Source organism: Opisthocomus hoazin, chromosome 21 (assembly GCF_030867145.1).
Source record: "Opisthocomus hoazin isolate bOpiHoa1 chromosome 21, bOpiHoa1.hap1, whole genome shotgun sequence".
Taxonomy (NCBI): domain Eukaryota; kingdom Metazoa; phylum Chordata; class Aves; order Opisthocomiformes; family Opisthocomidae; genus Opisthocomus; species Opisthocomus hoazin.
In genome coordinates this window covers 9,965,610-9,993,270 of record NC_134434.1, presented here as the reverse complement: position 1 = coordinate 9,993,270, position 27,661 = coordinate 9,965,610, and the positions used below count along the sequence as shown (strand labels likewise).

General features: G+C 42.0%; 1 protein-coding gene across 3 annotated transcripts in view; it reads left to right on the top strand.

The window, feature by feature from the left end:
* Nucleotides 1–27,661, top strand: part of TEX2 (testis expressed 2) — a 56,822-nt gene that overhangs the window by 207 nt on the left and 28,954 nt on the right. For 2 of the 3 annotated variants that reach the window (XM_075440669.1, XM_075440670.1), the window contains exon 2: nucleotides 25,351–27,005. In XM_075440669.1, the coding sequence (XP_075296784.1) occupies nucleotides 25,377–27,005 (1,629 nt within the window). In that variant the 5' untranslated portion in view covers nucleotides 25,351–25,376. Of the gene's footprint in view, nucleotides 1–21,828; nucleotides 21,860–25,350; nucleotides 27,006–27,661 lie in introns of those variants that run through there. The other variant, XM_075440668.1, reaches the window with a different exon arrangement.

Below are 27,661 nucleotides of genomic sequence, written 5' to 3'. Positions count from 1 at the left end.
TGAGGCGCGGGAGCCCGGCGGGCTCCATGGGGCTGGGGGCGGGCGGGGGGTCCGGCGGCGGGGGCGGGCCGGGCCTAGGACCGGGGAGGGGGGGGAGGCGGCTCCCAGGGCGCCCCGAGGGCCGGCCGGGGGCTGATGGCGGCCGTGAGGGGCCCGGCGGGCGCTGCTGCCGGGCCGGCCGCGGTGGCGGCCCGCGGGGAGCGCGGGGGCTCTGGCGGGTGGCGGGGCTGCGGGGCGGCCGCGGACCCCTGCGGCCGGGGGGGGTGGGGTGGTGCAGGGCTGCGGCTGGGCCGGGCTCGGCGGGACGGGGCTCCGTGCCCGGCCGTCGGTGTGGCGGGGCAGCTCGGCTGAGGGGGCGCGCGCCGCTGGGCGGGAGCGGGGCCTCACCCGGCAGCGGCAGAGGCAGCAGCGTTAACGCTGTTCGTGCTGGAGCCGGGGGAGGCTTTCTGATTTCCTTTCTGTACCGAAGGAGGGAGTTTTTCTGTCTCCTGAAATTGTTTCCTTCTCCCTTGTCGTAGGTGTCGGCTCTGTAGTTCCTGCCTTCTCTTAGTTCTCCGTGTCATTCGTGTTTTACCTCTCAGTTGCAGCTCAGTGCCCAATCCGTTTACTGTGTCTCTAAAGCGTGTGCGAAAGTTCCTTCTAAATGTCTGTGCTCAGCTTCTTCATGATTTGTGTCTGTCAGCAGATGCCTTAAGGAACTCCCATCCCTAATTTAGGGGTGTTACGCAGAGAGCTGAGTTCAATTTCAACTTTTGTGTGTAACTTTCAGATTGCAACTGTAAGATCAATTGGTGTAAGACCTCAGAGCTGTAAGATTATCTTCTGTTAAGATGCTTTGTCATACTCCTCTGCCTTCACACAACTCCTCTTTCAAGACCATCTTGCCTGCGTAACTCGGGAAAACAAGGCAGGCTTACAGTCTCAGGGGCGTATTTTTTACAAGATGTAGCTTTTTTTTATTTTAAAATAACTTCATATTCCTACACTCTGAATAAAATTCAGGCAGTGTGAGCAAGTACGCTGTTTCAATTTTCTCTGAATTTCATATGTGCTAAATTAGAGGTAGAAGCACTTTAACTTAAGCAAAAGAAAGTAAACTGATGGTTTTGAGGTTAGAATTGACTTTTAAAGACTCTGACATCGTGTTCTTTTGCGATATGTAAGAGGTTGCTGTTCTGATTGACTTCAAAGCCGATCCAACGAGCTGCTCTGTTGTGGGTGGCATATTACTGAAACTCCGAGTAGGGAGGTAGCAGTTCTAAGGCAGGGCTGGGCAAGGTGCTTTCTCTCTTGAGTAAAAAAAAGGTAATTCTGTGCTCAAAGACATTTTATACTGGACTCTCCTGGGTATGGTATCCCCTGTGAAGGGTGTTGGTAAGCAGAGTACTTCACTGGTGAACTTCGCTTTTGGTCCGTGTGAAGAGCTTCTTTAAATGACTTATACTGCTTTTATTTCAGAAAAGAAAATCGGTTAACGAAATCCAAAGTTAAAACTTGAAGGACACAGCCAAATAAAGTACATATGCTAACTGCGTACTTCTTTTTGCATGAAAACAACACTGAGTATCTTCAAATATTACTAGCAAATGCTTAGTTGTTTGTAACTAAAGAACTTCTAAGACAACTGTATTATAAAGTATCTGAAGCAGGAAGCCTAGCCAGAGTGTAGTGCCAGTAATTTGCCTGTTGTGGTAGGTGTGTAAACAAAGTAATGGGAGACAGGGAACCTTACCTTGTAAATGAAGGGATAATGTAACTGAAATAAATTTTAAATCATGTAGCTGGAGGACTAAAGATGCGTTGTTGTATTCAAACAGCTTCTGAGTTGCTAGATTTGGGGATTGTGCTGCTCTAACTTCACTCTTCTGTGCAGACTCACCCAAGTCAGTTAGATGAAATCAGAAGACTTGACTTGTAGCATGTCTGAAAGGCCGCCAGGCTTCTCTCGTGTGAGTGTGCAGGTGAGCAGCCACAAGCGTGGCGGTGAACGTACACAGGGGTAGGTTTCCTTGTTCTGTTCCCTGCGCCATATCAAGGACGGAGCTTTCGCCTGCTGCGGCCTGGGAGGTGAGTCATTGTGGTGCCGAGTGCGCAGAGTGTGGCTGATACCTGCCCAGGAGCTGAAGAAAGATAAAAGCTTGTTTATTAGGATAAATGGTAGGTTTCAAAAGAATAAAGAGAAAGGTAAGTAAATTCTGGTCTTAAACACAGTCCTGGAACTTGGAAAAGTCCCTGAAATCTCTGTATTTCTATTCTTTTCCTTTGGTAAGCTAGAAACTTTGGTGTCAAATGTCCACAGTAAGTAGTAATGTTAATTCAGTGTGCTCTAAAACACTTATCCTTGAATAGAGGCATCACGTTCTAGAAGCCCTTACTGCCCTAAAAGAAACAAATCAGATGACGATGTATGTTGGAAAATAAGAGCATAATGTAGGCTTGGAGATTAGAGAAATAAAGATAAGAGCTAATACTGCGAGCCTTCATGAGTGCGTACTTGGTATTAGAAGAGATGTGTTCAGAGTAGAAATCAACTCTGGAAATGTGTAAGGGTGCCACAAGGGCCCAGTAAAGGGGATGAGCAATGACTTTTCTTACTCTAGGTAATGCAGAGTGGACACTAGGAAGGATGTGTTGTGATTTCAAGGAGGAGGATGTAGAACCGTGAAATACTGAGAGCAGTACCATGTGTCAGGACTGCTGAAGAATGTGGCACTTAAGGGGCAAGTGAGGGAGTTCCGTAAGGCAGAGCTGGCTTTGTGCCTGCTGGGTAGCGAGAGACCTCTTCCAAGAAAAGCCTTCATACAGAGGTGTCTAAACTTTGATGTACCGTCTCGCATCGATGGCTCAAGATCTCTGACGCTCCGAATGACACTTGCAGTCCCGCATGCAGCTGACCTTATTCCCGCTGTCCTCTCCTTGCTGTAAGGCTGGGAGGTGACCCTGTTTTGAGCAAGAGGTTGGACCAGGCTTGCTCCAGAGGTCTCTTTCAACATGAACCGTGTTTTGATTCTACAGCAGTTATAGAGGAGAAATGGCAAGCATAAAAGTAACTCCCAGCCTACTTGTAGCGCAACATATTTGTCCGATATTACAGTTCTAGGCAATAAGCAAGTAAGTTCTCCGTTGTAGTTTAAACTTTCACTTACGTTTCTGGGGAAAACAATTTATTTGCACCGGCACGTGACATCTAGGAACACTGTTCATGACCCGCTTTTCATTTCCCAAGGTGCTGTACAATGATTGGGAAAGATGTTCTCTTCTCTAAAGAGCTTATATTTCAAGAGACAACAGATGACTAAATGAAGGAAACAGTGAGACAATATGAACAGGCAATGATTTCAGCGCATTAATAATACCATTAAATTAAGCTTTTTTTAAGGCATCATGACAAAGGGGAGACTTAAAAGAGAATTTGATGGAGAGCAGTTTAGTAGCTTTATTGATTTTTATTGGACTTGATTCCTGCAGCCTAATTCTCTTCTCCACTACTATCTGTGTGCAGAAAAAAATGCCTCTATTCCAGGTGCCTGTGTGATTATTAGTGTTTTTCAGCTATTGTAACCTCTTCTTGTGTTTTACAAAGCTAAGGTGACGTGAAAGCTTGCTCCCACTGGGTAGTCTCTTCTTTCTTGCCTTGTGACAGCATCTGGAGCTCTTATGGCTATAGCTCATCAGTTTGTGTAGCTCACCGAAGTTTTGTTAAGAAAAGACAGTTTGCAGTTCACAATGTGTTGTAGTACAAAAGAAGTCTTCATCTGAAAAAAAGTAGTACTTATGTGAACTAATTCTGTTGAAGTACATTGTTTGTAAGATAGCGTTAGCCTTCGTTACGTATGTGTAAGGCCTTGGCATAAGTGTTTGTGTCTGTAGGTATCTACTGAAGCATCCCGTCTGTGGATTTACAGAAACCATATTAATCAGCTCTTCAAGAGGACTCCATATTCTGTAAAGAAAGATCTTGTGTGGGCTTTTAGGTTTTGGTTTTTAGCAGTGTACTTTGCAAACAGAAAATGCTTCATGTTCTATGTACCAGATACGTGCTTTCTGGTATACTGTACTGTTAAAATAGGATATTTGATTACCGTAGTTCCAGCTTCATCTCCCTTTTGTTTTATGATAGAGGTTTCTCAGTTAGTAAATGGCATACAAGTCCTTTAATGCTGATATTCAGGAGAATGAATTGATGTTCAGCAGAATGAACTGCTCAGTGTGGTGGGAGAAAGGACTACAGCAAACTGATTAAGCCAGCAGAGCGGTGCGTCTTCATAGTTCTCAAACCATCTTCACGCGAGGGCATGGACATCTTGTGCTGTTTTTTCCTAGTGGGGGGCTGGGTCTGTGTTCTGAGAAATAACCAAGCAACTGTACATGCTGTGGAATTTAAGCATTAGTGTTAAGGGAAGGAAGGGGTATGAAGGAGAGGAGGAGACATGAGATTGTTCAGCTAGGCTAGGCAGATTTTTTTTTTTTTTTTTTAATTATTTCATAAAGATGTCCTCTGGGGATCTCTTCTGAGACTCAACTGATGGGCGTGCACAAATTCCAGGTCTGCCAGGCTCTTTCATGCTTGGGATCTTTTTATTGATGTCTCTTGCTGTCTCAGATCTGCCATTTCCTGTCTGGACACTGTATTTTTGAGAAATTGGCAAAACTTGTGACACAGAAACAGTAGTCTAAGTGTTTTCTGTTGTTGCTTCATGTCTCTGTTGCGCAGGTCTGTAGGGGAGGCAGTGTCTTCATTAGGCCTACTGGAAAAGGACTTGGAATACAGCAACGGGCTTGTATTTGCAAAGCTTTTTCTTATTGCAGACTGGAATGGAAACTGCAAGTTAGAAGATAGGTTCAATCTGGGAACAATTTTTCTAAATTCAGCTGAGTGACACAATCATAGATAGCTTGAGGAAAAGGAGTATTTAACATTTAGGGAGGAAAGGCGGAACTGCAAAGCGGAGTGGTGTCTGTCCCTCAGAAATCCCTCTCTAGTCTCAGAACAAGACGTAAGGCCTTCAGAGGCACGAGGGTGAATAGTGAAAGCTTTAGGATTATCAGTTAGTACTCCTGTTCTGTGTTTATTCTTTCAGTGCAGCGATGCATATCGTTATGGTAAGTGTAAAGCTGTGGTTGATTGCTGATTTAAAAAAAAAAAAGTGTACCATTATTGTAGAGGATTGTGGTAAATGATCCATAAAGTAAAGGGTTTGGGTGGGGTTTTTTGTACTACAGGTGGTTGAATTCAGCTTCTTTTCTGGATGTGTGGGGCAGAGTCCCAGTCACTGTGTTGTAAAAATACATGACCTGCTGTTCTTGTCAGAATTGTGAATTACCTGTCCTTGGAAAGTTGAACTTTTTTTTTAAGCTGTTAATGTGCCAAGCCCAGAAGTTTGAAGGCAGAAAGTTAATAATTGTTGGTCAAGATCCCATTCCTGCCTAAGGCAACAGAACACAAAGGCTGCACATTGGCTAGGAACAAGTAACTTCGCTCAGCAGCCTTAGCCTCTGTGCGCCTGTTCGCTCGGGAGCATCGTGCTGATTGAGATTGAACCACCCCGGAGGGTTAGCACTTCAGTATCGTCTTCTTCCGAAGAACTGGAAGGGAATGGAGTTGCTTGGATTTGGGCCAGGCTTTGCAGAGTGTAGGTCTGAAGTACGTACTTACTTGGCAAATGAAACTATGTGTCTTTTAAGGTGATATTTAGGTTCTTTCACACAAGTCCTTTATTAGAGTAATTTTGCACTGTAGGCTGCCATATGCTAACTTTGTGAGTTTTGAGTGTGCTTACAGAGCAAAATCCCCTCTTTTGGCAAGCATAGTAACAATATGCCCAGTGTAGTGTAAGACTTCCAGTCAGACCAGTTCTGTCATGCCGTGTTTGCCTGTGTTGCTGTTCCTGTGCTATCTGCTTTCTCTATAGTTTCTTGCTGTGGAGGAAGGCTGTTGCAGTAATAAATTATTTTGGATCCCCAGGGTTATGGAGGAATCCCTTTTAAGACCTGATGCACCACTGTCTCCTGTAATGGAGTGCTTGATGACCACTGTCTCTGGAAAATAAAAAGCAAGTGCCTTAGGTTGAAATTGCTCAATTAAAGCATCTGAGAGGAGCTGCTTAAAAACCTCCTGTGTTGGCCAAGACCAGTCCTGCCCCTGTTGGAAATCCTGGGAGATGGGAAGCAGAGGAGCAGTTTTTGACAACAGGGTAGGTTAGAGTGGCTGAAATGTCTGCAGGGTGCAGTAATCTCTGTAAGTTCTGCAGGTGTGTCTTCTTCACCCCCTGCAAGGAGAGGAGTTCTAAGGTGCCGGGTTATTTACCAGTCATCTTTATTTTCTGGGTACTCAGAACTACTGTCTCTGATGAAGCTGATTGTTGATGTCTTTGGAGAGACGTGAGAATGTAATGGTAGAAAAGGGTCTGTTCTCTGATCTTGCCTGTCTTGCCTTCCTGCTTCTCAAAACTCCTAGCTCTCTGTTCGCTGTCTTTCTCTCCTATTTATTTTAACTCTCTCCTTTCTGGACAGCAAGTTGTGTTATTCTGCTGTGCAAAGTCCAAATCAATACATAGCATAGCAGTTAAGTTAGCGTTCGAAAAGACAAGATGACTGATGGACAAAGGATAACAGATGATCAATAAAACATAGCAAACAGTGGTGTTTTCCCATAAAGGCCAGGAGGGTAGCACAAATGAATCGTTGTATGAACTGGGCTTTAATATTCATTACCTAGTGTCTCTGTGGTTTATAAACTGCTATGCTCTCTGACCCCATTGGTGTTGGATGACAGGAACATTGCAGAAGAATGTCCTTTAGTGCTGGTGGAGGTATTGCATGTTGTGGACCCTTTATCCTGTCAATGCAGGATTGTTAGCCTGAACTTGTGAGAAGATGGGATGGTCGAGCTTAAAAGAGTATGGTCTCTTAAAAGAGTATGAAAATACATATTCAGGAGTTAGGGTGTTCTTCTAAAGGATCTGTTTGAGTCTGAAAAATTGCTATACTGTGTTTTAGTAGCTTATGCAGGGGACTGAGAGCTGTAAGGCTCTAGATCTTACTCTGGATTTCATGTGTTTTGTTTAAATTATACTTCGTTTGTAACATAGGACTGCAAAAATATAAGCGCAAACCAAGCTGCTGTCTCCTTTGATACTGGGAATTTCAAAGCAGATGATAGAGGACTGGAACGTGGATGCAGCCTGTCATGAGCTGCAAGGAAATTCTGACCTGAAATTAGAGAGGGCTACAAAAATAATTTCGTTTCACTGGAAGTCAATATTAAGACTGATGAAATAAAAATGTCTGTTTTATGACCCCAGGCAGGCCCAAAGAATAAGGCTTCTTTGAGAGGAAGGGAGATAGTCATGCTCGCACACTTTTGGTTGTGGTGGCTTGATTGGGAAATATTGCTTAACATGTGATACTGAAAGCAGACAGTGAAAGTTGCTGTCTAAGTTTGGCGCTATCTTGTCTCTTGGCTTCTGGTTGCAGTACGTTGTAGCACCTTCTCCCCTGAAACTTGTGAGCCTGTGCAAGGCTCTGCCAGGTTTCCGAGAGCATCCTGTAGCTGAGGCCGGGAACGAAGATCTCGCAAACGAATCATGGAATTCCCATGGCATTCCCATACCCCCTGCTCCCTGCCCGCGGGTCGCCTCCTGCCTCTTATTCCTTCACCCTGCCTCAAAGTGGCCAATGCAAGGTGAAGATTTCTGCTCTGGGTGCCTACCAAGCTGGGTGTTTCCACACACCTGTCATTTCTGTTGCCTAGAGGGGCTTCACTTTCTTTCCTAATACTCTTGTGTAATGTTTGGGATTGAATGTGTAAATAAATGTATTTTGGTGGTAAATGAAAGTGATCCATATGTTCCGTCTCTTGTTTGTAGCTGCTGTGATGTTTGATAAGGTTTATCTTTGTAAGACCTTCTCAGCAGCAGTTCTTTTTGTCTAATTGCTTTCACACTTCTTCCTTTTCAACTTGGCTTGAAGTATTAAACAAATGAATTGGGAGAAGGGGGAAGAACTAAGGGGGACATAATCCTAAATATGTCAACTCAAAAATGTGCTAGTCAATAAAGGCTTTGCCAGGTCTTCAGTAAGCCTTCTGAACAAATGTGTGACAACTTTACAAAAGTATTTTTATGAAAAAAACCTTATTATTCTATTTATCTGTTATTTTATGGGTGGAGAAAGGACCAACTGTGCATGCAAACGGTATCCTGTTTTGTAATTCCAGTTACCCTTCTCTTTATGACAACAGGCCAAGTTTTTCCAGATGCCTTAACACTGTGTAGAGGTTACAGGCAAGCTGAAGATCTGTGCCTAACAGTTGTAGGAAATTCTCTGAGTGTCTGAAAAGATTCATTTAGAGGTGTGTTGTGTTTAAGAGCATAAATATTTGTTTGTATGGATCTCCATCTCTTTTGTCATGCAGCTTTGAGATGTGAATTGGTTAATTCTTTTTGAGTATTGAGCAGATTTCATGAACCATTGCTTTTCTGATGAGTTGGGACAACTCTTCAGTTTTGATTTTATTGGTTAGATTTTAAAAATTCTAGCTAGATATTTATTATTCTTTCTATCAAGCTAAAACTTCACATTTTAAATTATAAAAACCAGTAAATCACTGTGCTGCACCATGAGTGTTTTTTTAGTACTTTACTTTCCCATTATATATTTTTTAAAATGTGCTTCTTGCATCCAGATGCCCTGAGTGGTGCATTTAGCAGCGAAAGCTGCTATGGGATGACCGTCCTGCGGATTTCTTTCTGGGCACAAAATGGGTTTGGTGTGAACTGTGGCTTTTCAGGCCGCCTCCTCCAATACCCCAAGCCAAATAAACGCGGATTTCTGTGATCCATTCAGATCTCTCACTACTAAAGAAGGCATTGTCCACTATGATCACACTTCTGACTCCTTCATGGAGTTTACGAGAACGTTCGAGTGGATGTGGAGGCCGTTCCATGGTTTAACAGAGAGGAGTTTGTCTTGCAGCGTGGTGGTGAATGCGAGGTGAAAAGATTTCCATCCCATGTCTAGATTTCCACTTGTATTGTTTTTTTCAGTTTCCCAAAAGAGCAACCAGTCTTATTTCGAAAGCCTGCATTATATATAGCATGGCAGAGGCAGCTCCTCAGGAATGGGTGCAGCTTCCTCACGCTTCAGTCATCGCTGTTTTGTCACCTTATCCTGGAAGACAGCTGTATTTGCCACCCATGCTTGGCTTGTCTGGCTTGACCTCTCTCAGCAGTTAAAAGCCTCGCTTAAACAGGCACACCCCTGATGGATGGTGAGGCATGAGGAAGTGAGTATGTATGTACTCGCAAACTTACTAACAGCGTGTGGAATTTAGAGCTTGAATAGCTGACTGGCTCTATTTGATAAACAAATGCGTGGTGTATTTATTAAGCATGTGTATAAGAACCTTGCCGTATGCCTGAAATTAGAATTGCCTGCATAATACTGTAATTGAATGAGGCAGGATATGGCTCAGAGACACTTCTTTCCCTTTGCCCTTTTGAATCCATCTGGTGGCTTTTGCTGTTCTTTTATCTCCCAGCAAATCAAGACCTTAAAATTGATGACCTAAAATTAATTTCCTTGAAGCTACTTTAATGACACTTGCCTTTCTGTGCATGTACAAAATGTAACCCATATACAGCAAAGCGCATATGTTCTGATTTTATCAGGTAGTTGAGACTATAGACGTTATTTCTATATGCAACAGTAGAAACCTTCACAGTGTTGAAGGCATTTGCAACTTTTGCTGGACAAACATAACCCTGATAGTACCTAGTTGTTGAATAGCAAATATTGTAGGAATAGAAAGGGAAGATTTAGACTGTTTTTACAGGGAATTAGCTGCAAAGGAGAATGGCAGTAGAGAGCCCACTTGAATACTAGTTAAATTTAAGGTAGAACTGGGGTTCTTAAAAACATATTAAAATTTTTTTAAACCTCTTTTCTTCATATTGCACTATGAATTCAGCAGACAACCAAGGAATTAGGGTATCTGTTGCCACAAGGCACCCACCTTCTGACCTTTACATTTGCAGCCTGTGGGGTTGTCAGATGGGATTTGTGGAGACGTTGATTAATGTTTGCAAAAGTGAGACCTGCCTGTGTGTTTTACAGCTCCATATGGAGCTGATCAGAATTTAATATGTGCATCTCTGAAATAAAAAGGCTTGGAGGAATGCTTGCATTTGCAGATGTCCCATCACCCTAGTCTCCCTGAGGTCTGCTTTCTGCTAAGATAAGGACCTGTATCTGTATCTACATGTTATATGAGTGAATTACACCATATAGGAACAAATAATTGCTTTTTGAGCTGAGAGAGAATAAGTAATGGCTGGCTGTGTTGCTTCCTGCATTATTGATCTTTGGAAACTACTTTTCACCAGAGGCAGCGAGAACACTTTTTTGAGGAGTGCTGAAAAGTTCAGAAAACTGTTAACTAACTTAAGCCTTAATTATTATTAGTTTTTATTTTAAGTTTGTGGCCTGATTCACACAGGGGAAGACCATGTGTGGGTAGATGCGTGCTGCTGAAAAAAGAGGAGAGCACTGTTTGTGTTCTTCCCAGTCTTATTTTGTTTGCTTTTCTAGAGAGTATTCAGGTGACAAATGATCTTTCTAGGTGTGTTAATACTGCCCACATTTTGAGAGAGGAAAAACAGAGTAGGAAGGATCCTCTCATATTCTTGTTGCTTAGGGTTGTGAACAAAAGGACTTTAAGGTGCGTAAGGACCTCGCATTGTATCATCACAGCATACTGATTTTCTTTTTCCTGATGAGAAATACGGTGTCTTTATATCTACTTTTCTGTAAAATGATCCTGTTAATTCAGATTGCTAGTGAAGTTGTTTTTCTTTCTTGTATCTACCTGTCGCAGTTTCGTAGCAATTAGGATTAAAAAAATACATTGTGGGAAGTGTTCGTAATTTTCTGACTCACTTGATTTCAGTATCAAGCCTGTAAAGCAGCTGTTAAGGTCAGGCAATCTTTAATTGACCTATCATATGCTGCAATTAAAAAGTATTGCAGCTTTTAGAAATGAGTTACCGCAAGTCACTCTTGGGGGGGGGGAAAAGAAAAAAACTCAAACCACCAGTAAGCTTTAATATATTAAACTGATCCATTAACCACTGCTCTGTTCTGTGTCTAATGCAAGAAGTGGAGGGGAATGCAGATCAAGCTAGTGGCTTTGGTTTCAGTATCCTGTTTTTGGCACGGACCTCTTTCATGTTCTGGACAGCAAAGTCCAGGGAAGATTCTTGCCAACGTCTGTCAGTTAAGAAGTTCACACCTTGAAATGTTTAGAGTTACAAATACTATGTGAAAAATAACAAAACACGTATTTAAATGGGAACACACATGTGGATGCTTTTGCCATGTTCTTGTACTTCTTTTTAATACTTTTGTTCTTGTACTTCTTTTTAATACTTTTGTGGGTTTTGTAAAATATTTCAGTGCACTGTGATAGAATGACTAAGAATTCTATGGTTGCTTCAGCCCTGTGCAGTTGAGTGGGTTTTTTTGTTTCTGTTTCTCTCATAGTCCAGTATTTTTAATCATAAAATGCTTAAACCACTCTTTAATGCAAAATTAATATTTGAGAGACTATACTGAGATGTATGTGACACTTAGCAAGGCTCTAGAAGCTTTCTGACAATCTGAAAAAAACCCAAGACCCGTTATGTCTTGGTAATTAGTTGGGAAGCTGGGAAAGTCTGGGTCGTCTATGCTCATGCTTTTAATTGAGCCTCACTTAATATCTTTGCTCATGGAGGTTTGACAGCGTTTCTGTGTTGTATGTTTTTTTGTTGGTTTTTTTTTGTTTTGTTTTTGTTTTTTTTTTTTTTTATAAGCAAACACTTTGTCTTTAGCATGGAGAGAAATTCACAGAATGACAGAATGGTAGGGGTTGGAAGCGACCCCTGGGGATCATCTGGTCCAGCCCCTTGCCGAAGCAGGGTCACCCAGAGCAGGCTGCACAGGACCTTGTCCAGGCAGGTTTGAATATCTCCAGAGAAGGAGACTCCACAACCTCCCTGGGCAGCCTGGTTCAGTGCTCCATGACCCTCAAAATTTAGGAGTTCTTCCTCTGATTCATACGGAAGTTCCTATGCTTCAGTTTGTGCCCGTTGCCCCTTGTCCTGTCGCTGGGCACCGCTGAAAAGAGTCTGGCCCCATCCTCCTGACACCCACCCTGCAGACATTTACAAGCATTTCTAAGGTCCCCTCTCAGCCTTCTCTTCTTCAGGCTGAACAAGCCCGGCTCCCTCAGCCTTTCCTTATAGGAGAGATGCTCCAGTCCCCTCATCATCTTCGTAACCCTTCTCTGGACTCTCTCCAGTAGCTCCTCATCTTTCTTGAAGTGGGGAGCCTGGAACTGGACGTAGTACTCCAGATGCAGCCTCACTAGGGCAGAGTAGAGGGGGAGGAGAACCTCCCTCAGCCTGCTGGCCACAGAATACCATTAGCCTTCTTGGCAACCAGGGCATGCTGCCCAACAATTCAGGTTGTTAGGGGCCATCTAAGTTCCATTTCAGCCTTGGGAAAATTTCGGTAGCTTGGATGCTTTCCTGTCCCTATAACTCTGCACTGTGTTCTCCAGTTGGAAAGCTACAATGCGGCTGAACTTCTGCATTTTAGTTTCTAGGTATTTGAATTGAACATAAACCTGAATGAAATGAGATGAACGTTGCCTTGAGCAGAGAGACACATCTGGTACTCACCAATTCGGAGTTTGGCATTTTGTTTTCCTGTTATTCTTAGGACAATGTTTTGTCAGAGTTGGGTTTACATTTTGTTAACCTTCTATGCATCATTCTATGAATTAGAAGTTAAAGGAATTTAAAGTGTAAAAGCTGTTATTGGTAGTTTATGATCTCTGCATGCTTGTTGCTAGAAGAAGATTGGTTTCTGCGATTCTTCAACTGCTTTACCTTGGTTCTTAGTCTTTGTTATTGTCGTTTTGAGAAGTTAGTGATTCTGTATGATCTTATTTGTTCAAAGTGCTATGTGAACAGTACTCTTCAGTGAAGTAAGTTAAAGTAAAATTTTTCTCACCCTCCTAATAATATTGAAACTCAAAATAACATGATTACCAGCTCAGGGCTTTCAGAGAAGTCTGGGAATCTAGTCCACAGTATATTTCCTTCCAAAATCAAATCATGAAGAACCTTTTTGTTCATGCGGTGCTGATTTCTTGCCTTTGCAGTTTCCAGGTAGCATGAAATGCTGGTAATACCCTTCTACATTAATTTTTCATGGAATGCAATGACAGGCAAGACTACTCGATGAATGGCATAGAACTATTGACAAGACTGCCTCGCTAAGTGCCAGGAACAATATTTTAAGAAACCTTGCATAACAGACTGACTTTTGGGTTGAATTACTTCTGAATTACTTTGTCCCACCAGTTCTCAAACTGGATTGCAACTCTGAAAATAGTTGCATGTTATGAAGTTCTTTATCGACCTTTTTGTAAGCTTTTCTGTCCTTTGGACCCTCCAGGGATTATGCTTGCAAAAACTTTTGGGAAATCCTGTTCTGTTCTATCTGGAATGCATTTTTTGCATTTATCAAAGACACTTTTTGCTCTCTTTGGATAGATGAGATGCAAGGAAGTAAACAAATATAATCAACAAGCCCTCTATCAGTAGTTCCCTACATTAATAGTTGTAGTTTGCGATGTATCTTCAGATACTGTAGGTTAATTAACTCGTGTTAAGTATACAACCACCTTTCTAGTAAGGTATGAACACTTTTTTTATTCGTATTAAATGTTGATGTAGCCATTCTCCTTCCGATAGACAATTCAAGCTTTCTGAAAGTAGCTTTGCTTTGATGAGTTGTTTTGTTTTGCTGCCTGGAGGTCCAACAGTTGAAAAAGTACCAGCAGAGCTGGAGGATGAGAAAGATCAAAAACCAGATAATCCTTGGATGATGATTGCATTGTGCCTGGGGCATGCCAAGGTCCTAGGCATGGGAAGTCATCTACATTTCTATGGGGAATTTGGTATTTCTGGCACTTCGCACAGGGTCTAGAGTGGTTGCAAAGGCAACAGCAATGATCTGGCTGTGTTGGCTGAGCTGGAGATAATGTGCTGCTTGTGGCTGGAGTTACCTTGGTAAAATAACCCAACAGCCATCAGTGTGAGTAACCTTCTGCAGATGACAACAGAAACATTTATTTTAGCTCGAGCACGGTGATCCATCCATTCCCAATACGCATGCAAAGACACATTCACAAATGCATGGCAGTGAAAGGTGGCAGGAAGCCCTGCTGACACTTGCATACATGAAGTTCTGAGGACTTTGCTAGTAGAGAAGATGGCTCATTGAGTGCATGCAGTGTTGTGTGGATACTCCACTTGTTTGAGCTGGTCTGTGAGAAGCTGCATGGAAAGATTTCCCCCCCACCCCCCATGCCATACTTTTAAGTATTAAATGCTTTAGTCCTGCTTAGTTAAACCAGAGAATATCCCCTTCTCTAATTTCATAGAATCGCGGAATGGTTTGGGTTGGAAGGGTCCTAACAGATCGTCTGGTTCCAGCCCCCTGCCACGGGCAGGGACCTCTTCCACCAGCCCAGGCTGCTGAAAGCCCCCGTCCAACCTGGCCCTGAGCCCTGCCAGGGAGGGGGCAGCGACAGCTTCTCTGGGCACCCTGTGCCGGAGTCTCACCACCCTCAGAGTGAAGAATTTCTTTCATACATCTAGTCTGAATCTTCCCTCTTTCAGTTTAAAGCCATTACCCCTTGTCCTATCACTCCATGCCCTTCCAACAAGTCCCTCTCCATCTTTCTTGTGGGCCCCTCCAGGTACTGGCAGGCTGCTGTAAGGTCTCCCTGCAGCCTTCTCTTCTCCAGGCTAATTTTGAAAGCATCTCTGAGAAATAAAGAAACTGTGATTGTGTAGTACATTTTGTCCTGTCAGGTAAAAAAAGCCTTAAAGCACTAGTTCTGCCTTGCATGCTAATCCTCTGCAAAACATGAAGTAAGAATGAAGGTTGTATGTATGAAAAATAAGGTTTAATGAATTATTAAAAATCCACTGGAAAAAAAGTATCTCTTTAGATAGCTACGGGGTATGGTTTGTAAATCTGTAGAATACATTCCTTTTTTACATTTTACATGGGGACTGAGAGTTCATGTTATTAATTGGTGCTGCTCATCTGTGTTTAGCTTCATGTGGACAAGGATATTTATTTTTAATATCTTTTGTGCTGTTTTCATAGGAAGGTCTATGATGGTTGTTTTAACTTCTCAGCTCCTGTGAATATTGACTCATTTTTTTTGTTAGTAAAATGAATGTAAAGGTAAAAAAAAGCCCTTGAATGCTCACTTGTTACCTGTAGGGAGTTTTACCTATTGATGTGCATTTGAATTGTTGGGGAAAATAAGCCTGTAATACAGTTCTGATAAGCCCTTTTTAATTTAGAATTCAAGGCAGATTATTTTACGTCATTTTGGAAACATGTTTTTCCGTAAGTCACTCAGTCAAAATTTCCCCTAAAGATTTTATAGCGACCTTTAATTTAATCAGTAATGCGGACAGCATTTTCAACTGTGCACTAATCCACAGAGGTTTTGGATAATCTTTCATCAGATTAATGAAGAGTTGATTTTTTTCCCTTTCCACCGAGATAAGAGAGAGAGAGTTACAGTGCTGCATAGTTTTATATTCTATCTCAGCATATACCCTCTCGATAGGATGTAATTTTTTATATGTAAGCTTTTGATGTTTTACTTCTGTAATAATAAAACATTTTCCATTGAGATGCGGAACTTCTGCAGCACCAGCGAATTCTGATTTAGTCTCTCCTTCCTTTTAGAAGACAACATTTATTGCTCAGGATTGCTAACGGACCAGTGGTTTTTTACTCCCCTTTGGCTTGTCAGGGTGACACTGAAGAGGGTGCTTCAGCCAGGTAGTGTAGCAGCTTTGGAAGAGAAAAGTGAAAAAGCTGGCCTTAGACTGTGACAAAAGTTTGCCACTCTCTTTCTGCCTGTGAGTATGCTCTGATTTTAATGCATTTATTTCAAAATCCCTTAGTCCAGGAGTTTCAGATCTAGGTCTGTAAACCTTTGTTTTTCTGGGGCACTTCTCACTCATGACCAAATTAGTTTTTTGAGTAATTTTGATGCCAGCAACTAGTTCCTGGAAAAATAAATATTTGAATGTACTTTTTAAAGACAACAAGATATGACAAAGGAAATGACTAATTCTTCAAAACCTGTGATGGAGGGGGAGAGGGGAGATTTGGTTGTGATTTTGTTACTTTGTTTTGTTCTGTTGAGGGAATTGGGGAACTAGTAAAAGGTCTCTTTGAAGAGTTTAATGCTGCATGTTTTGGAAGGAAAAGGTGCTACTTGTTGATTGCAGTGAAGAAACAAGAATAAAGTACTTCATAGGAGGAGAACGTGTGAATGGAGAAGGTATAATGTGCTAGAATTTTTGTTTGTTCTTGTTGTGCCAACTGGAAGTAAACATTTAATGAAAGTACACTCTGGTGCAGTTTGACTCTGCTGCAAAGAACAGAGAAACAAAGAACATGTTATTTTAAGTGTCTGAGTAATGTGACAAAAATTATGAGCTAACTATACGGTAAAAGCAACTTTTTGCTATTACAACAGTTCTCCAATGTGAGTCCTTCCCATGGACTGCAGCTCTTCTGCAGGTGGATATCTGCTCCACCATGGACCTCCATGGACTGCAGGGGAACAACCTACCTCACCATGGTCTTCGTCACAAGCTGCAAGGGAAGGCTCTCTGCTTCGACATTTTGAGTACCTCTTCCCCCCTCCTTCTTCACTGACCTTGGTGTCTGCAGAGTTGTTTCTCTCACATTGTCTCACTCCTTTCTTCACTGCTGTTTCACCGCAGAGTTTTTTCTTCCCTTTCTTAAATATGTTATCCCAGAGGCGCTACCACTGTCGCTGATTGGCTTGGCCTTGGGCAGCGGCGGGTCTTAGAGCCAGCTGGCACTGGTTTTATCAGACATGGGGGAAGCTTCTCGCAACTTCTCAAAGAAGCCATCCCTATAGCCCCCCCCCGCTACCAAAACCTTACCACAGAAACCCATAACAGTAGCAAAATCAAGTGACTCTTTTCTACCCATTGTTTACTGTTCTTCTATGAGTTATTGCATGTTTTGTTTTAAGCTTCTATTTAACTTTTTGAATTCTTCTGTTAGGGGAAATGTTCAGTTTCTTACAAATATTGCTTCACTTCGGTCTTCTGAAAAGCATTACATGGGAAGAAGTAAAATTTTTGTGAGTTTCTGGGCAGCCTTTAGCTGCTTAGCTTTTTGTGTTTGTCAAAACTAAACTGTAGTGCAGCTTTATGAAGTTTTTGGTGTAAGTGATGCATCATGGAAGGAGAATAGGAAAGAATAATAATTGATCTTTTATCAGTGAAGGAAGAGAAACTAATGTGGTAGCTGACCTTTCTTAGGTCTTCAGGGAAAATGTTAATATAGAATAGACATGCTTAGCTAACATTAAACAATTTTTATTTTATTATTTTGAAGCATTGTAAATACAAGATTGTATTAGGGACCTCATTAGCAGTGCCTGTCTCAAAAAAATTTCCAGTAATTTTGAAGACTACTTGTTTGCCATTGCAATTTTGCTTGACCTTTCTGTCCTAGACTTCAGTAAGCAACTGCTCTCATTTTTCTCTTTGATGGGTTTATAGTTGTTCTTCTTTTCCTCCCTTCTGTATCTCAAATCCAGTTGCATGAACTTGAAAGGTGAAGGACAACTTCTTCCTTACTCCTGTTGGAAAGTGAGCTTTAAAGTATTATCTTCAGGCTGGGTAACTAGATCCCTGACACAAAGATTTCATGGGGCTGTTGTGTGATGGTAGTTACCAACACTTTCTATGTACTTTATTTAAAAGTAGTGACTAGTGGATGTAAAAGGAATGATAGATGTTAACCATGGAATGCATTAACTCGTGGAGATGCCAGGGGAATTTAGTTTGTCATAATTAGAAATTTGAATAGGGATAGGAAAGGATATTGAAATTTATTTTTTGTATCCTGTTTTGTCTTTTATGGTGTAAACCCGATGGATGAGATTAAATTTGCATGACAGATAATGTCCCAGTAGCTATGATCTCTGCTTCAGTGAGGTCGTTCTGGGCTAAGTGCGAATTGGTTTTCTAGACTACTTCTATGGCAAAGTAGTGGGTTATTGGAGATGTTAAACTTCTAATAATTTGAAATATTTCTTAAGAGCGTAACAAGGATCACTAACACTGTGCTTTGTTTTGAAGGGCCTGAAATGAAGACTGTTAGCTCTTAACAGAAGGAATTTTGTCTGATGCTGAGACCTCTTATTTTAAATTACTTTTTAAAAATACCTATAAAGAACAGCAACAGTCCTCCCATGTCTCTCAGTACTGGAAGGAAGATATTGACTAAGTCTCTAGTAAATGTGCAATGTGCACTGGCAGCCCAGAGCGCCAACCGTGTCCTGGACTGCATCAGGAGAAGCGTGGCCAGCAGGTCGAGAGAGGTGATTCTGCCCCTCTACTCTGCTCTGGTGAGACCTCGCCTGGAGTACTGCGTTCAGCTCTGGAGCTCTCAGCACAAGAAGGACATGGGACTGTTGGAGCGGGTCCAAAGGAGGGCTACAAAAATGATCCGAGGGCTGGAGCACCTCTCCTATGAGGACAGGCTGAGAGAGTTGGGCTTGTTCAGCCTGGAGAAGAGAAGGCTGCGGGGAGACCTGATTGCAGCCTTTCAGTACTTAAAAGGAGCCTATAGGAAAGATGGGGACAATCTTTTTAGTAGAGACAGCAGTGACAGGACGAGGGGTAATGGTTTTAAACTAAAACAGGGTAGGTTTAGGCTGGATATAAGGAAGAAATTCTTTACAATGAGGGTTGTGAAACACTGGAACGGGTTGCCCAGAGAGGTGGTGGAGGCCCCATCCCTGAAAACATTCAAGACCAGGTTGGACAGGGCTCTGTTAGCGGTGTCCCTGCTCGCTGTGTAGGGGTTGAAATAGATGACCTCTAGGGGTCCCTTCCAACCCAAAACTTTCTATGATTCTAAATCAAGTGAAATCTATAATTTCTGAGGACAAATATGAATTTCAGATTACATTGTCTTGTGCAGGTATTCCCACATGGGAAAACGTTTGGCATGCTTCTGGCCTGGTTTGGGAACAGTGGCTTAATGCGTTAGGGTGGTCCTGTCTATGTTAATGTAAGATCTTCTGTAGCTCTTCTGTATGATGTTGCGAAGATAGTCTAAAACAAATACCCTACTTCTCCTTCCTACCAAATGGAGGATAGATTCATAGTATGTATCTTATATCTGTCCTCATTCTAACACTTGGAAATGGCTATTGAATAACCCAAAAAACCAAAAATGAGCCCCACCAGTCTTAAAGAACAGCCACTTTTTTCCCCAGCCTAGGTGACGGCAGTTTGCTAAAGCAGGAGGTGCCTGTTGAAAGAGTGATGGTGCAGAGGGTTATTGGGGAAAGCAGAGATGTAACCAGTTAGAAACATCTTTCCCTGTGAACAGCGATGCCAATCTGCATGAAGTCAAATTGTAGCGTTATCAATAATCAAATTAGTGGCTTCCTGAATAGTATTTAGGGCATGTTCTTACGCAACTGACAGATACAGGGGAAAGTATTACAATGCTTTTTAATAACCTGTGAGACTTTACTTAGCAGGAAAGGAATTTCTGGTTTGTGGAAAACACTTTTTTTTTTTTTTTTTGTCTGTATTTATTAGCAACAAGTGGGGAAAATACTCTGACAAGGCTTGAACCTTGCTGCAGATTTTTATGAAAGCGTTTTGCTAATATGGCCTAACCTTTCCCCCTTGTGTGGATGTTGTGTTAAGTAATAGCAATGTGATTGGAATACTTGGCTGTTGCAATATGTGTGTACTTAGTTATCCAGTCTGGCCTGTTTCTTAACTAAATGGTTACGAAAAACATTGAATTGCTCTACTGGATATCACTTATGTAATTAGTAAATGTGGCTGAATTGAACGGTGTATGGGTGGGTAAAAGAAGCGTGGGGTAAGTAACTTTGACCTATTCTTTTAAGTTAGTTCCTAGCTTGCTGCTTTGTGTATTGATTGAATCACTTTCGAAATCGTTAATGTGAAACTAAATGCTTTGCTTTATCTGTAGAGTTGATAGTGTAATTGTCTAAAATGGGCACTTTGGTGCACCGTGTGTTTTCTCAGTGCTGTGAAGGCAGTGGTTTCTGTGGCTGAGCAGGAGGGGGGGGTGAGGGGTGTGTTTGTCCACTGCAGGGAGAAGGAGGAGGGTTTGCCGCTCCTGGAGAAGGCTGTGGATGCTGTTGGGCAAAAGGACGTGTTTCTTGGCTGTTTCTATAAACGCTCCCAATTAGTCATTCCTGATGTGGGTAAGAGTGCGAGTAACTGTAGTGACACTTGGAAAAGGCGTCATGCCCGACCCTGGGTCTCTCCCTGGGTGGTCAGCCGATGTGTTGGCTGCACTGTGCCACCTCACCGCCCTGTAGGAAAGGGCTAGCCAAGAAATACTGTCTCTTCCCAGGCAGCGTGCACCGTTTGCCTGGCTTGCTGTTCCTGTTGTTGTTGTGCTTTAAAAGCAATGCCTGCGGGTGAGGATTATAAACTGCTGTTATGTGGGTGACGCAGGTGCGGTGCTTTAAGATAAGAAGTGGAAGTGGTGGTAGTTGGCTGGCAGCGCTCTGCATCCACCCTGCAAAAGCATCCAAAGTTCAGACCTTTGGGGGAAAGGAATTATTTTCCGAGCAGCCTCCTTCTCTTCCAGGTAAAAGTTCACATTTGAATCATTTGAAGCCTGAGGATCTAAGATTATTATTCAGGCCTGCCTGCCACGTAAATAAAACTGATGCCTTACATCTTTAGAATCAACAACAATAACAAAAAAGCAAAAGAGGCAGCCAGAGAAAGTGGGGCCAGTGTGGCTTTCCAAAGAAGGATCGATGAAAACCTGTGTTTCTGCAAGTATCGATGTAATCTGCAAACGGCTGGTTTGGAACTGTGCCCCTTCAGACAGGGAAGCCGGCAATGCCAGGTCTTCAGACAGCTGGGAGAGGAGTTGGGAAGTAAGAAAAAGGGGCAGCAACAAGTGAGGAAAATGTAGCTGGAAATCAGTAAGCAGTGAATCTCTTAGAATGATTTAAGGGGTAAAAACCTGATGAAATGTCTTTGTTATCAAAACCAAACACGTAGCGCAAGAGCTGTCAGTAGTGGTAGCAGTGGAAGAGTCAGGGATGTTATTGTTGTATTTGCTATGGAAAAGCTTCTCAACATCTACTTGGGAGGGGGAAAGTCCTTCACAGTAAAAAAGAGAAATTGTGCTCAGGAATGGATTGGAAACATGGGCCTGCCCAGAGTAGGGGAAAGTCTCCCCTGTCCTGTGTTTGCGGGGAAGAAATTAGTAGGATATCTGGGGTGTTGGGAGGGATTAGAGTTGGTAAAAGCTTGGAATAATGTAGAAAGAGCACTGCTGTTGCAATCCCAATTGATATTCAGGATGCCTGTAATGAAATATCTGCTGTTGGCCAAAACATGTGTGTTCTCTTCAGTAGATAGCATTACAATATTTCTCCTGTATTGTACGCTGGTTTTTTTAATGTATGAACTCTTGGAGAATTTGATACAAGATACAGCTTTTAATAGCTGTGATTGGGAAAAGCATGAACTGCCTTGTAGCAAAACCAACCTATAAACAGGGTTGATTTAGAAAGTTCCAGCAATATCAAAGAAGGCTAAAAATGATTCTTTGCCCAAATGGAAACGGTTGTTCCTGGAAACCACTCCCCTCAACTGACATATCACTTGGGCCAGATGTTGAGTGCACAGGATGCTACAGTTATCATGTAAGTCATGGGCTGAGGATCCCAAAGCGCAAGCAGTTGGGTTATGTTAATGTTCTGCTGCTGCTCTGTTGATAGTGCTGATTTAAGAATGTGCTTTTGTAGGACATAATTCATGGTACAGTAACATGTTTAAGGGCAGGCAAATACCAGCTAACCAAGAATTTCCTTCCTTTCTGTGTGAACTAGTTAAACATGATGTAAAAAAAATCTTCCTTGTTCAGTAAGCAGTAAAATCTTTTTGCAGTACATTTGGTGTGTGCAAGTAAACTTCATCTGTTTCAGGTAATTAGCACTGCATTAGCACAACATGGCAACTGGTGTTTAAACACAAGGTAATTAACTGTACAGTGTAAACATAGTGTGCTAAAGAGCTAACCAAAACCATGAATTTCTAGCTAATCAGAAATAACACACTAGAAATATTATTTGAGGGTGGGGGAGTCATTAATATTTTTGTCCTGTGTTGCTGGATTATTGATAAACGGTTAGTTCTGAAAGGGTTGGACATTTCAAGCTGATGCCACCAGCATCGTGTGCAAGTGCAGTCTTCCGTGGTTTTCTTTTGTTTTTTCCTTCCTTAGTGTATAGTGTTGTAGTGACTCCATGACCTGGAAGACATGTAGGGTTTTGTGTACTTTCAAATTTTGGTTTCCTAGTCTTGCAATTTCACGACTCATACAAAATGTGAGAGGTGTGCGATAGCTGATGGTCCAGCACTGGGGAAATGCAAACAGAGTTGGATACATATCTTGTCCAGTAGTAGTTGGGTTTTTTTTGTTCCCCCTCCCCAAAATAGATTTGCGTGTGTTTGTCCAAAAAATAGGGAAATTTGCAGTTTGAACTACGTGAAATGGAACTGTGTCCATAGGAAGCGTGGGTTCTGTGTGCTACTGGTTCCCAAGTATGCTAATCCAACAGGGAAGTGAAAGACCAACTTTCTTACCAACTGTAACACTCACCAAGTTATATATAGATAGGACTGATAAATGCTTATCTAAACTTCTGAAAAACTGAGAGTTCTTAATATTGGGGTAAATAACGACCTACAAACGTGGCAAAAAAGGTAACGATATGCTGAGTCCGCAGTGGGCTGGAGGTTACACCTCCATCACTGAAAGCGAGTTCTGCATTTAATGCTGCTTCTTTGATATGTCAGATGGATTTTGGGGAGGACAGAAGAAAACAGTTCCATGATAAAAGCTGAAGCCAGAACCTGATCTTGAGACAGAATTTTGTCTCTTATGCAGTTTGTCAGAAAAATGATTAGGTGTCAAGTGAAAGCATGACTAGGTTCTGAAAGCTTCTTTTGGTTCTTCGAACCCAAACTGGCTCCCTGATGTATACAACAGAACTGGGACTGAAAACGAAATGAAAATTTCTGTGGAGGCTTTGCATGAAGCAGCATAGAGTCTGGCTCCTTCTGTAGAACCTGGTTGGGAAGCACACCAATGCTAGAAGCAGCAAGGAATAAACTAGTCCACAATGCAGGAGCCATAAAATGGACAACTGTAGTGAGTAGGAAGTTGTGGACAGATACTCGCTTCTGTTCCAGCATTACTGGATAAGCAGGGTAGCAACGATCTGCTATTTTGAAATGTTTAACCCAGCTCATTTTACGGTCAGGTTTAAAAAATGTTTTCATGAACAGGTCCATTAGCAAGTATAAAGGACTACACCCTTCAGTAGGAGGGTGATGGCAAACAGGTGGCACTGGCTTGCTGGATAACACAATCTGACAGCATGACTGTCTGTGAAGTGCACATTTCTTCACTACCACATCATCATTCTTCCAAACTGCTCTTTAAACATCAGCAAAGGCCTCTCATTAATTCGGCTTGACAGTTTGATTACAGCATTTTAACAGCTTCTGAAAAATAATTCAGTTACTGAAGTGGTAAACTTGCTGCCTTGACAACGAAGATGAAGTGCTGCCTCACAGACGGAAAGGCAGAGCCACTCTTGTAATTCGCGATCCATCTTTGTGCGTGGTCACCAGTGCCGTGGTTTAAATGTGTGACATTTCCTCGCCGTGTAAAGATACGCTAAGTTCACTTTCATGGGTCAATAAAATGCTTGAAATAACGTGTAGATATAATTGATGTAAAAGGCGGGTATGTTAGTGTGTCTATTGCAGCCTGCGTGCACCAATCTGCTCAGAGATTGGTACTTTCAAAAACCACTATCGATCTGTCAGTGAGAAGAATGGTTGCCCCTACTGAAATGTGCTTACACACTCTTACAGCACAACTGCTTGCAGTAGTGCGTGCTTTGGGTATGTACATTGTCTGAGGTGGATGTCAAACATGCTGTATCTGCGGAAGTCTGACTTGTGTCTTTCTGACAACAGTTAGTTTGATACTGTCCATTACTGAAATGTTTGAAGCTACTTCATCTTTCTGTATTGGGATTCTGCTAAAATACATTTATGAAGGATGTCTAGTCTGGGAATTCAAGAGGATAACTTTTAAAATTAAGTTCTGTGCAATTCTGCTTTGTTTTGCCTGCACTTATTGGACTATTGTGTATGCTGATCATTTGTCCATAGTTTGCAAAACCTGCAAAGACAAAGACTATGTAGAATTAGAATCATTTAGGTTCGAAAAGACCCTTAAGGTCAAGTTGAACTATAAAACATGGTAACACACATGATAAATTACAATTTAAATCTCTACTTCCTATAGACCAGTTCAAACAGGTATACAGGAGAAGGTACTGTCCCACACATAAAGACGTATTTCTGACCTTACTTTGAGTTTCAAATTTGCTTTATTTAAAAGAAATAGAAAGCATTAATCATTGTATGTAGAAGGAGCTAAGAGTTAGGAGTGAAGAATTTCAGTGTGTTGAGGTGTGATGGGACTTCTGGAACTCAGAAGTGGGGAAAATAGGAAGGTCGCGCGTCAGAGATGAACTATAATTTCACAACACTTGAAGGCAATTTTAAGAGCGCGGCACTTCTTAGTATTGCCATTTTGTGCTGTGTGGAAATTTGTTAACTGGCAAACAGTAGCCTGGATCTGTAATTTTGAGCATTAGTATCATCTGCTTCTTGTTTTTTTTGTTGTGTGGGTGGTTGGTTTTTCTTTTTTTACTAGCTAAAATTGTGTCACATTCTTCTATCAAGATCATCTGAGAGGGTCTGGTGATGCTCTTCATGCCTATCCATGATTGCCAGTTATCCAAAGCATGTTTTTCTCTGTGTCTCTTTTTGAGCTTAGCGGTAGCTAAGCAGATGTGAAGGGGGTATAAACTAAAATATAGATAAGTTTTATGCAATTAAATAAGTCTACAGTCAGTTTCTTTAATAAGAGTCCATAATTTGACTAGACAGCTTTAATCCAGTGAGATATAGTATCCAGATTATTTTAATTGTCAGCTGACTGACCTGTTGTGTATAACCTGTCTCTTGTGTTTGGCTGAGTGCTTGAAAATAAGGGTTGTTTGCAGGAGGAAAAGAATGCATTTAACATAATATTACATTTTCTTCACAGACTCTGACACATCTCTGGGACCTGCAATGACAAGTCAGAACAGTAGCCATGCAGAGAAAACTGGTGAAATGTCCTCAAAGCAGTCAGCACCAAAAGTGCAGGTCCAACGATCTGTCTCCCAAGAAACCATCACTATTCATTTCTCTGCATTTGGGAAGGAGGAAGAAGAGGAGGAAGAGGAGTTTAAGGAGTTTCTTGATGAGGAACTAGATGACCAAAGCATTGTAACAGCACTTGAAGCCAAGGAAGACCTCTGCTTTGAGCATACCGGCCATGATTTTTCTGGTCCAGCTACCTCGCTTAACATGGCCAACTCTGCATCATTGCTGTCCTCATCGCCTGCAGTTCTGCCAACTGCAGAGACTGTAAAGCTGTTGGATTCTCCTTCCACATCCCAGATATTCAGTGCAGTGCCACTAGTCCTGTCTCCATCATCACACTCATGTCATACAGTTAGCTTATCAGGTGCACCACCACCTGTGGAACAGAAATCCAGCCTGTCGTCTTCCCCATCCTCATCCCCTTCCAGATCAGTTGTCTGCGCTAGTGGATCATCCACAGTTTCTAGTTCAAAGCCTTTTAAGGGTTTAGTCAAGTCCCTTTCAACAGATGTGGAACCAAAAGAACCCACCCCGCCAATGAGACATAGGCAGTTAATGAAAACCTTAGTGAAATCTCTGTCTACAGACACTTCTAAACAAGAATCTGAAGCTGTGTCTTACAGGCCACCCGACTCGAAGCTGAACTTGCATCTGTTCAAACAGTTCACTCAACCTCGAGCTACAGGTGGTGATTCTAAAACTGCACCCTCTTCTCCATTAACATCTCCCTCTGACACTCGTTCCTTTTTTAAAGTACCTGAAATGGAGGCTAAAATTGAAGATACTAAAAGACGCCTTTCTGAAGTAATATATGAGCCTTTTCAGCTGCTCAGTAAAATTATGGGTGATGAAAGTAGTAGCCACAGGCCCAAAGCCTTATCTTCAAGTGCTTCAGAACTCTCAAACCTTTCCAGTTTGAATGGCCATTTGGAAAGCAATAACAACTACAGCATTAAGGAAGAAGAATGTGATTCTGAAGGAGACTTGTATGGAAGTGACTCTAACCTGAATAAGAACGATCAGTCAAAAGCGGCTGAGGAACCTGCAAAAGAGACAGAGACCAAAAGCTCTCAGTCTGCAAGCACAAAGGACGTGAGTTCGAAAACTTCACTCGTACTTGAAAAATGTTCCTTGTCTGCACTAGCAAGCAGAGAGGATGAGGAGTTTTGTGAACTGTATGCTGAAGACTTTTCCTTGCTAGAGGATGAAAGCAAAACTGATAAACCTGCTGAAACTTTGCTGGATCCTGACGTGACTGAGGAAAACGGTACTATGCTCAGTAGTGAAGATGAAAATAATCTGTGTGTGCAACAGCCTAAAATACCAGTGAAAACTTTGTACTTCTTAACGCTGTTGGTCTATGCTTACTTTATTATCCCTCTCCCTGGCTACTTAAGTGGACTTTTATTTGGAATGGCCCTTGGATTTATGATAGCTATCTGTGTGATTTGGCTTCTTACTCCACGTACTCATGAATATCTCAAATTGCATAGAAGTGTGAAAAAGCAATGGGATACAGGAGCTCTAGACATCAAAGAACCTGAAATACTGAAGGTGAGATCATGGCACTTTTTATGTGTGTGTGTCTGCATTATTTTGGGTAGACGTAGTAAACTAAATTTATTCTGAAGGTGTAAATGAGCTGAATTATCCCCATTTGTAAACAGAGTGTTGGTTTAGGGTCAGGTGGCTTTGGCAGGGGCACAAATGATTTAGCAGCCAAGAGTATGTAAGACTTCAGTGTCCTTAAGGATTAGTAGAAAAACAGAATTGTTTCAAAAGAAAAAGGGCAGATGGTTTTGCTGATGGATTTGAAATGATCCAGCTGAACTGCTGCGAGAAGTAGTGTCAGAGTGTAGTGTGTAGAATAACATTGGTGCTGGAAGCTGCATCTTGGGAGAAGTATTTTGTTTCTGGGGTATTTTACTGTCTAGGCAGTAATTTGTCTGTCTGGTCTGTTCAGTCTAAGGAGATTCAGAAGCGTTGTGTTCAAGTAAAGCATAGGTAGTTGGAGAGCATACGGATTCTCCCAAAACGTTGGCTAATTAGAATGGGAGGAGGAATGAGTGGTGAAAGGGCTGTACTCATGGGTAATGGTGTCTTTGGTTCTGCAAGCTGCTGTCTTCAATATTGTACTATATAGTATAATACGTATTAATAGTTCAGTAAAACGTCTGCGTGAAAATTAGGTTTTAAATCAAGCTCTTAGA